The sequence below is a fragment of the Trachurus trachurus genome (genome assembly GCF_905171665.1).
Source record: "Trachurus trachurus genome assembly, chromosome: 16".
Classification (NCBI taxonomy): Eukaryota; Metazoa; Chordata; class Actinopteri; order Carangiformes; family Carangidae; genus Trachurus; species Trachurus trachurus.
The window spans coordinates 14,955,441-14,968,439 of record NC_139902.1 but is presented as its reverse complement, the minus strand read 5'-3'; the positions used below and the strand labels follow the sequence as shown (position 1 = coordinate 14,968,439).

General features: G+C 43.5%; 2 protein-coding genes across 2 annotated transcripts; one reads left to right on the top strand and one right to left on the bottom strand.

Annotated features, from left to right (window-relative positions):
* Positions 1-1,108: 1,108 nt before the first annotated feature.
* On the top strand, positions 1,109-2,490 carry clec3ba (C-type lectin domain family 3, member Ba). The gene is made up of 3 exons (XM_083989065.1): positions 1,109-1,302; positions 1,388-1,486; positions 1,706-2,490. The coding sequence occupies exons 1-3, from the start codon at positions 1,197-1,199 to the stop codon at positions 2,104-2,106; spliced, it is 606 nt and encodes a 201-aa protein (XP_083845191.1). The 5' UTR covers positions 1,109-1,196; the 3' UTR covers positions 2,107-2,490.
* Positions 2,491-4,613: 2,123 nt separating this feature from the next.
* Positions 4,614-12,841, bottom strand: cdcp1a (CUB domain containing protein 1a; the record flags this gene model as incomplete). The annotated part of the gene is made up of 9 exons (XM_083990263.1): positions 4,614-5,064; positions 6,283-6,370; positions 6,570-6,926; positions 7,016-7,387; positions 9,087-9,278; positions 10,949-11,317; positions 11,408-11,776; positions 11,903-12,085; positions 12,766-12,841. The coding sequence occupies 9 exons, from the start codon at positions 12,839-12,841 to the stop codon at positions 4,614-4,616; spliced, it is 2,457 nt and encodes an 818-aa protein (XP_083846389.1).
* Positions 12,842-12,999: the final 158 nt, after the last annotated feature.

The window sequence follows — 12,999 nt, the reverse complement described above, 5'->3', positions numbered from 1 at the left end:
TTTCAGTGAATGTGATATGACTGTTCTGACTTACAGAACTGGCTTCTTTGTTCGTTTATTTTGTAAATATTTGATTTCAAATATATTGATAACATCACTTTGTCTGTCTGCATATATTTTATTGATTATATAACAGAAAAAATGAAACTACACAAGACAAAACAACAGCAATGACAATAAGACTCCAGTCCTTAGCTGGACATGATTTATAAAAGTCCGACAACCTCTGTAAAGGAAGAATCTCAATTACATTATTGTATTTCAGCAGGAGGATATATATAGTTGTGATTTCCAAACTGTGAAACTGTAGTATGGATGTAAAAATTACAAAATACCTCTATTCTGTAATTTAGCTGTTTGTTTTTGGGTATAATAATACCGAATGTGCATTATTAGCCAGTGTTTACATATAAAGTTGCATTGCATCACTTGAATGTGTTGCTTGGCTGTGGGCTGTGTGCTCAGACAGTGACTGAAAGTAGCATCAACTGAACATATTGAGCAGTCAGTTTCCTGGTTGCCGTCAGCGATGACTGACACAGAGTTCAAGTCTGACTCTGAGAGACGAAATACAAACAAATATGAGCTTCACAACAGTGTTCCTTCATTATGTAAGTTTGCCATGTGTCATCTGCACCTCCGCCAGCTCACTGAGGAGATCCAGATGTGGTCTCTGAGAGAAACCCTAAAACATCAAACCTCTGGTCCCTCAATCATTCACAACAGGTTCTTTGATAGGGTAAACAAAGGGTTAAGTTCACAGTTCAGTTTGAAAACATGTCTGAAAATGTGGAAACTTAATAGTTGTTGCTATTAACCGGCACAGATAGAGAGATATGATAAAATGTTAAAACTGTGAGGGACAGATAAGGGCCTCCTGTGATTTACTGGCATCCTACAAACATATGGAAGCAGAGTCATGCTTTTCTGAGTACTGTTAAACACAGAACAATCCTGCCCTCTCATCCACCTCCTTTCAACATTTCAAAAGCAACACAAACGGCTGTTAAACATCTGTAATACATTTGTTCTCTCTGAGATAACATTTCCTCATTTCAACTTTCTGCCGCCACTCCGGGCGTGTATAACACACAGCAGTCTGGCGGGGACTCAGAGCTGCGAAGAGCTTTCGCTTCTGGTGCTGAAACAAAACTGTGTCTTTACGGTGGATTTGATTTTTTTCCCTCCAAAGTGCTATGGAGACTAGAGGGGTTTGGTTGATGTTTTGCCTTCTGCTGCTGGCGCATTGTGCACACCAGCAGACCACAGAAAAGACCTCAAAGAAAAGAAATGGGAAAAAAGGTAGGACTTGACTTTTACAGAACAACACACAACTAAACTGCTGTGTGAAAAACTGACTGAATTTATTCTGTGTTTTCTCTCCAAGACTCTGCAACTAATTCTGCAATCGAGGAGCTGAAGAAACAGATCAGTGACATTGTTCTGGAGCTGAACTTGTTGAAAGAGCAGCAGGCTTTGCAAACAGGTAGGCTATAACTCCTGCAAAGAAATAGCTTCACAAACAAAATGTTAGGTTTTCATAACATAGTGCAGCACACTACAAACATGCTGGATCTGAAATATAAGAGTGAAGAGTAGCAGGCTGCAGGTTATTTCATATTTTAAACCCTAATCTAACATCTCTTTAGTGATGATGACTAACAACACCTGAACCACACTGACTCTAAAATTGTCCCACCACCAGTTTGTCTGAAAGGCACAAAGGTCCTGGGCAAGTGTTTTCTGGCCAACCCAGTGAAGAAGACTTTCCATGCAGCCAGTGATGACTGCATTGCTCAGGGAGGCACCCTGGGCACTCCCCTGACAGGAGACGAGAACGACCAGCTCTACAGCTACGTCCGCCAGAGCATCGGCCCCGAGGAGCACATCTGGCTGGGCGTCAACGACATGGTGACCGAGGGCCAGTGGGTGGACCAGTCCGGGTCCAACGTGCGCTTCAAGAACTGGGAGACGGAGATCACCCTGCAGCCGGACGGAGGGCGCAGCCACAACTGCGCCATCCTCTCCACCACGGCCAACGGGAAGTGGTTTGATGAGAGCTGCCGAGCCGAAAAGGCCTCTGTGTGTGAGTTCAACATCGTCTGAGAGGCACTGTCTGACTCTGACGTGAATCTGCAGCAGGATTAAAGAATGAAACACAGAACATTTGAAAACTTATCAGGTATGATCATACAATACTTTCAAAAAATTAACATGCTGTCTCTTATTTAGCTCACATTTTCTTTACCAAGCCATTCGGATGTCTATTGACTTCACCCAATGGTCTGTATACACTATGTCACTGTATAAGCTAAACTCACAGACACATGATATTTTACATTCAGTAAACTTGTGTTTTCATGTACTGCAATATCAGATATTCATCAAGGTAAACACCACTGGATAGCCAGTCTTTGTTATTCGATAACATCTGCTTATAGAAGTCATGAACATCTTTTCTATTACACTTTCTTTATGTTCATTTCTGAATGTCAGATTATACTTTTTTATACTATATTATATATTTTTAATAAACAAGTGTCTCCTCAGTAATAGTCTTCTTCATTTATTCCTGCTAAAGCCAAAGATTTTTGCAGAATCATCCATGGTAGAAAATTACCTCCTTAAAAATGTCTTATGTAACAACTCATAAAAAACAAAAAAGAACATACTTAACAATTCCCTTTCCTTCATTGTTGCTTTTCTCCCAGTGATTTTGCAAGGCCGTTGTGATTCATAGGTGAAAAGCAGCCAAATCAGACTCAAAAACACTGGATGAAGTGATTCATGTATTTATGTGTATTTTCTCCAATGCAATGATCTCAACACCGGCTGTGAGGACAGGGTGGTGGTGATTTCAATAGAATTTATATGGGTGACGTGTTTTATCCATCACTGAGGCCAAGGGAAATTTTAAGACAATGAGGAAAACGTGTTTTTGTTTAAATTTTTACAAATCTGACAGTTGAAATCAAGGGTATGTAAGTAAATTCATAATTGAAGGAGGAGGATGTACAATGGGGAAACGAAGTGTGTGAAGTGTAAATCTAAAAGGGTTCAGTACAAGACGAAGACTTGGAAAAAAAAAAAGTTTTTGAATCCTCCGAAGGTTTCATAAAAACAGAGTTTCTGTTCTGGCATTCACAACAGTGGTCACCACCCAAACAGAGGTTATGTGGACATGCACTGGTGTGAGAAGCAGTGTCATTTGTGGAGTATGAACTCATCCCTTCAGCCCCTTCAGCACTCAGTCTTTACATGGCTCTGAAACAAGTTTAGTTCAGTTCCTGTTTAATTTTATGTTTTATTAGAACATTAAATATTGCCCCCTCTGCTGCTCAAGTTAGGGACTGCAGGAGGCAACTTCACATCACATGTCAAATTAAGACTTTTTCTGAAACACATTTTTCTCTCTCAAATGAGACATTTTCATTTTCAGGTTGTCAACAGTCTGCATAAATACTTTCAAAAACAGTGTGATTATTCCAACACAGGAAATGTGAAAACTCTTAACAGCAGAGTTGAAGAAAAACAAAAACAAAACAAAAACAAAACATCCTTGGGTGAATGTAACTCTTGGTTTTTTCCATGACCTTTTACGTCACATTGACTCAGATCTTCACAACAATAACACATGAAAAGGATTTGAGCGTTCACCACAATTAGGCTTTTAAATTACAACTCTCGTACAGTCTCTTATTTAAAAGTTACCTGTAATTACTTACAGAGTTCAGTCAGACAAACAAACAAGGATTCTTGTTCCATGTCGCTGCAGTGCGGAGGAAGGACTCCACGATCCTTGACACTACCAGCAAAATAAAATACGCAAGCAAGTGATTCTCATACATCATCGAAAGAAAAACAAAGAAGTCTCTGTAGGACCTGAGATCACTTAGTCAGCAGCAGATCAGTCCAGACATATGGGTCCAAAAACAAACAAAAGCACTCATCTTGATTCATCCCTGGCTGGAAACAGCTCAAACTCCCTCCCTCTTACTAGCAGGATGCACTGCCCTCTCCGTAAGGCACATTTATGGTGTAATGATATCTAGAAGTCTGCATAGCGGGTGAGAAAGCAGTGATAAAAAAAACTACACAGAGAGGACTCCATGCACACACACCGCTGTTGCAATCTCCTGCAATAACAGGCCAGCATCAGGCCATCATGTTCTGATGATGCTGTGAAGTGCAACGTATTGCAACAGCAGCGGAGTCCTCACCATTTGGTTGTTTGATGATAAAAAATGAAAACCCCGGCATGTAAACAGTGCACAGGTTTGTCCTCCCGCAAAGGCATCCACAAATGTACAAAAACATCTCAGAATAGCCCTAAACCCTTATAGAGAGCAAAAATAGAGGGTATAAAGTGGAGGATTAAAAACTTCTTGCAAAACAAATGTGTCTTCATCTGTGATAAAACAAGGTAACAGCTGCAGGCAGGTTTCAGCAGGGTTATTTTGTGTCTGGCTTTGGTGCAAAACTACGCTGAGGAGGAGAAGAAAAAGGCTTTCAGGGCTGAACAGCGGGTAATCACACAGATGCCAGGGAATGAATATCTCAAAGTTCAAGTAGGTCAAGTGAAAAAGAGGAAAAAGCTGAATCCAATCTTCTCCTCAGTCGCCTCCTTCTGGCTCCAGCCTCGGCCCCAGATTGGGAGAGTGCTCCTCCTCCTCGCTCCGGTCCTCCTCAGTCTGGTAGATCTCATTGTCCACCAGGGGAAGACTCGGAGGCCTGGCGGGAAGCGGAGGACCCTGCTGAGACGGGTACCGAAACGGGTGATAGACGCCGGTCTCCATGTCGTCAGCGCCGGAGTCTCTAGAGACCAGCGGCTTCTGTGAGTCTGTGTGTCCCGTGAAGGGCTGGCGCACGTCGGTCTCTCCGTACACGCCGATCTCCATGCCCTTCTTCAGCAGGTGCGTGTAGACGAGAGTTTCCTCGATGGTGGTGTACACGTGGGACTCGTTGTCTTCACGTGTTTTGGGGAAGTAGCTTTTTCCCGGCAGGAAAACGGTGCCGTTGGGGTTGTAGATAGAAACCTGAGGATTCAGTTTCTTCTTCTTCCTCCTGTGATGAGACATTTAGAGTTATATACGTTACACACACAGCGTTTTGTCTTATGAGACAAAACAATCTGACTTGTTAAGTCTGTAATGCTGCGTTCAAAACAACTCGGAAGTCGGAAAAAAATGAGCTCCGAGTTGTTAAAAATGAATCGAATGGCGTCGAACTTGGAAATTACAGGTCGGAAACTATCATTTCAGAGCTCCGATTTTCCGACTTGACGTCAGGACAACATCAAAACATGGCGACCTTTGTCTTAAACGGTTAGAATTTAAAGTTATTTGTTGAGGTTTTAACGCATTTTTTGTGTATTATTGCAGTATATGAAATATGTTTATATTAAAGCAGAAGTAAGCGATCCGGTCGTTTTGGCTAATGCTGCGTTCCAGGCAGGTTTTTGAAACCGTGAATTACAGCTTCAAGTCACAACTTATGACTTTGTAGCGTTCCAGGCAACCCACTCGTGTATTTCCGACCTGTTTTACCTGTGAAAGTCACTATAACGGCCACTCGTAACTTCTGAACCGTGAAGTCGTACCAGATCGAACTGGTACGACTTCACACAGGTCGGAAAAACACGAGTTACGAGTTGCCTTGAACGCACCATAACGTCTTGTCAGCCGATGGAGTTAGCAGCCCCCGCCCTCGTCATGGATCTATTGGTCCTCGTCCCTACATCACCACATTCACGCACATCCCTTGGCTGCACACACAGCCCTGCATGGCGTTCTCTCTGCTCATTGGATAAAACTTGTAGGATACGAGAAAAGTTTTCTCCTCGGCTCAGAGCGGAGCAGAGGGACTGACAGACCCGTGTTTTGGTCCAAACACTCTATGTAAGTGATTGCTGTCGGAAGATATAACTATTTAAGACTTATATTAACACAAAAATATTGCTTACTTCTGCTTTAAGCTGTGATTGTTGTATTGTGTGAAATTGTGGTTTTCGTATGTAACGGAAATAGCGTTTAACAGTTATCTAGGCCATAACATTATATGTGCACTCATCTGATCTCCAAAATAAACATAATTTACTGCTGCATATATTTTTCGTATTCAGCGATGAGTCACTATATGCCAAACTTCCTTCGGGTATCCATGTTTTTTCTCTTCCAAGTTCCTGCAGTGTCAACGCAATGATGTCGGAAGTCGGAAATGTCCGAGTTGGGAATTTCGACTTCCAGGTTGTTTTGAACGCAGCATAAGTACTAAAGTTCTCACCTAATCACCACACAGACCACTGCCAGCACGATGGCGAAGATGACCAACAAAGCAGCCAACACGCTCAGGATGACGGTCAGCAGAAGTCCTGAGTGTGAGAAAACAACATCAGAACGTCTTTGATACTTTCTGCCACACACTTATTGATCTGTACAGGCTGAAGTATGAAATTCACTGGAATATGAACAGTAGCGTCTGTGCTGCATGAAACTGTCGTCCGGTCTAAGTAAAAAAAAAAGTCTAATACTGTCCACAAATCTATGATGTAAAAGAAGTGGAACTCTTACTCCTGCTCTGCTGTAGGGTGATCTTGGTGATGACGCTGAAGTGTCCGCTCTCGGGCATACAGTTGGACATGTTGAGGTAGAAACTCTTTGAGACGACCAGCTCGCTCTCGGCGTCCTCGTCCTCCCGGCGGCTGTAGTCCTCCTCGTCGAAGCCCACCCTCTGCACCCTGATGTTGGTGTGACGGTTGCTGCACTTGGGCTGGGTGAGTTTGTGGAACATCAGGTGCGCCTCCATCTCTGGCGGCACGGAGACGATCCATGAGACGGTGGAGTAAGGCGCCATTCCCTTCGGCCAACCAGGAGTGGCCAGGAGGACGGACGTGTCTTCCTTCGAGGACACGGTGAATATGTACCTTTCTGAATGTGAGTCAGAGAGAGAGGAGAGGATGAAACATCACGGAAAAACAGAGGTCGATTTCATTCACCTGAGGCGGCTTCGTTGTTACCTGATATCTCCTCTTTGAAACAGGCGTCCAGCACGTTCTTGTAAGACGTCCTCAGCGCTTTGCCCCCCATGCTGGACACGGTGACGGACATGTTGGTGTGGATTTGGATCTTCTGTATGGCTCCCTCGGGACAGAAGTGCCCGATGGAAGTGCCGTCGTCCTCGGCCACCTCGATGGCGATGCTGTCGTTGCACGGCTGTCCGGGGAGCGCCTGCTTGAGGGGCCCGCTGGGAGACGTCAGCTCCACGGTGCCGTGCTGCGGAGGACGGAGAGTCCAGGTGATGCTGCTCAGAGGGAAGGGGAGGCAGCTCGGCAGCTCAGGCAGCGAGAGACGGACCGGAGTCTTGGGGCAGTCTTTGAGCTGCTTACACCCTGATGTTAAAGTGGAGAGAGTTTAAATAAAGAGGAATTCATAAGGAGGCCAACTCTCTTCCAAAGAGAAAAAACTTTGAGTAATAACTAGTTCAAATATATTCAAACCCTGTCAGTCAAGTCTGTGGTGCTTAAAGGGATAGTTCACCCAAAATTCAAATTTCTCACCCTCATGTCGACTAATATAAGGGCTGGGAGAAGTTTCAGAGTCCTCCGTGCCTTCTCTGAGTTACAGCGGGGCTCCGTGCAGCACTGTCCATATGACGGTAGCGAACGGGGCTCAATTTTATTCGTCCAAAAAGACGCACCAAAAAACATCCAAATACCTCCATAGTGCTCGTCTGTAATGTCCCTCTTGTATTGAAGCCCCAACATGAGAAACTATTCCGAAAAAAATTTAATAAGTCTATGGGCCTGTCCCAATAACCACACTTGATCACACTTACACACTTGGGCACTTGGCGTGCGCGTTCATGGGTTCAGTGCGCAAGTGTGTCCCATTTCTCCAACGACTAAAAGTGCAGCGCGCTTGATTTGCACTTTACCCACACTTAAGGTAAGACCGCATCCGAGCGGTATTTTGCCAAGTATAAATCCCACAATGCACCACGGTGAAGTCCGTTGTCACCGGGAGCTACACGCCACGTCTGGGAAATGCGATTGCATTAATTTCAATAAAATGAAATTAACTTTCTATCTCATAATTATGTCTTTTTAATGTCATATTTTATATTCATCATGCTCTGTTCATGTTTTTATTTTATTTTATTTTTTTCGTTTTTCTTGTTTGTTTTATTTACTTACAGAGTTGGGCTTACACATTTATGATGTGAATCTTGCGCATAGAGACACTTTTGAAACAGATGGGACTGTGATCCAGCAGCACTGTTTATTAAAACTGTTGCAGTGCTGCATGTGTGTGTCGTAGTTGTGCTAGTGTGCACAATGGCACAGGCTGCACTTGTCAAGTGTGTCCCGAATTGCTTTTAAATCTCCCCCCACACGCTTGGCCACTTTAATCCATGCTTGCACACTATATGTAAATATATGTTCCGCCGGCAAAACGTCACCAAAGTGTGTGCGTAACCAAGCGCACTGAGCCAAGTGTGGAAGAATGGGACAGCGCCTATATTTGTAGTGGAAGCTCCCAGCACTGCTCTTCCTGGTCCGTCCAAATCTCGCGTGATTTGCATTGACACCCAGTTCACGGCTCCGCAAATAGCGCGAGATTCCGGCAGAGCAACACTGGGAGCTTCCGCTACAAACAAGCTTAAAACATATACTTATTTAAACTTTTTCGGAACAATTTCTCATGTTGGGGCTTCAATACAAGAGGGACATTACAGACGAGCACTATGGAGGTATTTGGATGTTTTTTGGTGTGTCTTTTTGGACGAAGAAAAGTGAGCTCCGTTCGCTACCGTCATATGGACATGCAGTGCAGCACGGAGCCCTGCTGTAACTCAGAGAAGGCACGGAGGACTCTGAAACTTCTCCCAGCCCTTAGTCGACATGAGGGTGGGTAGATAATGAAATTTGAATTTTGGGTGAACTATCCCTTTAAATTAAAAATGCACTTTTTTCCAAGAAGTTAAATTTCTGCTGCTTTATCAAATATTATTTGTGATGATATTAAATATTGATCTTAATATGAAGAGGTATAATTCTCCAGGCCCAGGAAAGTTGAATCTGGATTTACCTATGACTCTCGAGGCGGTGACTCGTACATCTTCAGGAAGACAGTCCTGGAAAAACAGTTCACTGGTGGACGTGACTGTGATCTTCTCCTTCCTCACAGAGTTTTCTTTCATCTGGCAGTCAGAGGCCGGCCTCAGCTTCTCCACGGAAAGAGAGAGCCCCCCCTCTTTCGTCAGGTCCACCTTACACAACACTGGAAGAGACAGTAACAGTCAGAGAGACGTGAGCGTTCATCCTGTCTCGCACACAGGCAAATGTGTGGGCACGTGCTCCCTCACTCATCGCAATTTCGTCAAACAGGAATTTGAATGGTGATTTGACTGAATGTAACACCCACCCACCCCCCACCCCCCACCCCACCCTGATCACTAGTGCTTGTGTCATTGCTGTCATGTCATGACTCAGCTGTGAGGAAATCTCAGAGCTCCCCCCTAGATCAGACCCTGAGGACTCAGATAAAGATCAGGAAGCCCACTCTCCGTGTCACTCTTACTCACCGTTAAAAAAATACGGGGGGAAAATTCTGTTACAGCCCTGACTAATGAAACAGCCGCCGTGTTGTGACATGATTAAAAAAAAAAAAAAGAGAGATTATTTATACACATGCCTGCTGCAACACGCAGGAGAGAGACATTGCTTATCTTCTACACTAGTTTCTCAACAGCCCCTATACAACACCTACACTGAACCATTCCCTGAGTTGCTTTCAGACATAAAATCAACTCATCGACACAAAAATGATTTTTAAAGGCAGAGATTTCTTTTCTTTTTCATTTCAAATCTGTATTATTAACAAATTTTCCACAGATCAGACAAAACTGTGCCGATTTACTAACAAACTGTTGTGAATTAATCAATAAGCTGTGAACACGACAACACTGACATATTCTCACCTTTTTTTACTTTACTGTATTTTATGACACATCCTCCAGAGACACAGCCACATTAACATTGACCTGAATCACGTTTCATCATGGATCCTGATGGATCTAAGTCCAATATTCATTCTCGTTTGGCTCAGTTTTGGTCTCCACTCACTCACTACTAGAAATACCTTAAGCAGCAGAACTATCCAATGTGTTTACTCTGTCTGCTGTTTGGTGCTGAGCACACGATACACTTTTATCTTTTTATCCACAAAGCCCTTCCTGGACATTTACCACCATACACATGCTGGACCGGACCACTGGAACTTACCAAACCTGCTCAGCTGACTATCTTTCACTTCAAGTCCCACAAGTTCACTCTGAACTAGGAAAATCTGCTTTTAGTTTTTGTGCACCAACCACATGGAACCATCTTCAAAACATAGGCTACTCATGATTGACACTCTCATTCCTCCTGGACATTTTAAGACATTGCTCTCAAACCACCTCACTCATGTGTGCATCTGCTTTACGAAGAACTAAGTAGCTATTGTCTCCAGATGTTTTAACTTTGTCTCACTCTTTGTTTGATTTGTATACTATTTTTATGTTGTTGTACCTTGACATCATTGCAAATGAGGAAAACCTCCGAGGCTTAAATAAAGGTTTGAATTGAATTTGGATTTGACAACTTTATTTCGGAGATAAAAATCTCTTTGATGTTGAACAATCATTTGATCGATTGTAAATATGTAAATATAAACCAGTAGCAGCAGTTGATCAGCGTTTGAGCCTTTAAATCAGCTTTAGAAATAAACCAACACCTCAGTTAGATTCACACATACAGTATGGATCCAAATCAAAACATCTGACCACCTCATTTCATGAATATTTCAGATATTTTCAATTGACAAGCCAAATGCACAACATTCAAAAGTTAGTCATTGTGATGAAACCAAAACTAAACAACAACATAAACTGGAGATGTGGTACAAACCTGTTGAACTTGTACGTGTAGTAGACACCTTCACGCCTAGGGAAAGGCCAGGAGAACCAGTTCGTCCTCTGTCCATCTCGCAGTTCCTCAACGTCATCGTGAAGTCACCCCAGTCTGGACTCGGCTGTTCCTCATTCAGACCGAGTACGACCGCCGATCTCCCTCTGCTGTGGTACTCCACTGCCGTCTCCTTCTTCCGACAACTTGGCTGCGTGAGGTTCAAGAACTTAATGTCTGTCTTGTGACTGGTCGGGACCTGAAAGTACCACTCCATCACGTCGTCGTCAGGGAAACTATCCGGGTAGTTTGGCGTGAGCAGTTCTGACGATGAGATCCCTTTTGGTAACGTTAGTGTCATTTTGGCGAGAGCTATAGGAGGGAAACAAAGTGATGTTAAAGGAGGGGCACACATGAGAGAGGCTGTTAAAGATGTAAAAAAAATAATTCAAACCAACTCACACTTGATTTCCTCTCCAACAGACACATCAAACCGGTCATTTCGAATCTCCTGCCCAGCCGGGACCTCCAGAGAAAAGCTGCCCATATTCAGAATCTGAACGCTACTGATGGGGCCCGATGTGCAGTATTTTCCTACGGCCGTCTTCCCTGTGGTCTGAAAGGCCTGGAGGGTGTAGCTGTGTCCGTCTGGACATCTCTCAGATGGATTAATCTGTCTCAGACCCGTCTTGGTGAAATCTATTTTGAAGGCCTTTGGCGCCGAGGCCTTCAGGTTCCAGGTGAATTTGCGGTTAAGATCCAATAAAGGACGCGCACTGGAGTCAGAGTCAGGGTGGACGATGTTCCCACTGCACCGCTTTGTCTCACAGTCTGAGGACGGAAATCAACATGAATTTTACAACAAATACATCCACAAACAGAATCTAGGTAATCTTAATACTTTTATGAGACAACGTTTCAAATAACACCTCTGATTTTCACTCAGAGAGACCTTACCTATACTGCGGTTGAACTCCACCATGAATTTAGATGTGGGACATTTCAATATGACAGTGCCAGGAGCGTTGTCTCTGAACACAAAAGATCTATCACATTTAGATGAGCGACCCTCCAGGCACATACAATTTGCATCCGTACTGCTGATGTTGACTGTGGTCCCTCGGCCGGGGGTGATGGTCACTGGGCAAAAGACAGAGATGGACAGTTTTTAGAGGTTTTAAAAATTAAAAAAAATCACCACGTCCTGTTGTGAGTAACGTAAGAATCTTGACAAAGAGTCAAATGTGTGCTTTTATTAATCTCTGTTAACAAAGTCAATATGACTAACAAGGCCTCGCTCCCTCTATGACTAACCAGGCCTGTGCTGAGCAAACAGTGTCATGTCCACACACACTATCCAACACCTAATGCACTATTTGAATCAACTCTGAGCGTCTCACTAATCCTACTCTTTCTCTGTCCATCTATGTGTCCTTAGTGGACAAAACAGACATATCTGTTTGTCGTGTCATCTGACAAATTATGACACATCAGATTAGCTCTGGACGTGTGAAGATTTTCTTGGACACACAACAGAAAACAGCTCATGACAGTCGTGAACAACAGTAAAAGCTTCACACTGTCCTTATCCTCATCCTGTCTTACCACTTCATTTACTCAGATTCACTCACAGCAGTAAACAACAGGATAATAACATCTTAGAAATAAACAAACAGCACAACAACAGCGTCTCATTGCTTCCTGTTCTTGAATATTGTCCTTTCATGTGAGGAATAATCAATATTGGATCAATAGCCTATATGAAGAGCAGACCTACCACACTGTTTCTGTTTAATAGTAATAATGAAGCTTGAACTTACCTGATCGGCCTCCAGTGGGGACGATGCATGTGAGACACACGATCAGCAGACAGACTGAGGTCTTTGGTGAGGACATGCTGTCGTATGGAGTCGCTCTATCACTCTGATCCTGAGGGAAACCAGCGCACATGTCATTGCTCCTCGTCCAGAGCTGCTGGGACCTTCACCACGGGTTTCTCTTTTGCCCCCTTTTTTTTTTTTTTTTTTTTACTCCTCCACTCGTTTGCGTGAAAC

Bases quoted from the DNA above. Each gene is read 5' to 3' on its own strand.
- clec3ba (XM_083989065.1), top strand. From the start codon at position 1,197: ATGGAGACTAGAGGGGTTTGGTTGATGTTTTGCCTTCTGCTGCTGGCG. The intron at 1,303-1,387 runs GTAGGACTTGAC...TTTCTCTCCAAG, and splicing joins GAAAAGAAATGGGAAAAAAG to ACTCTGCAACTAATTCTGCA. The intron at 1,487-1,705 runs GTAGGCTATAAC...TCCCACCACCAG, and splicing joins GCAGCAGGCTTTGCAAACAG to TTTGTCTGAAAGGCACAAAG.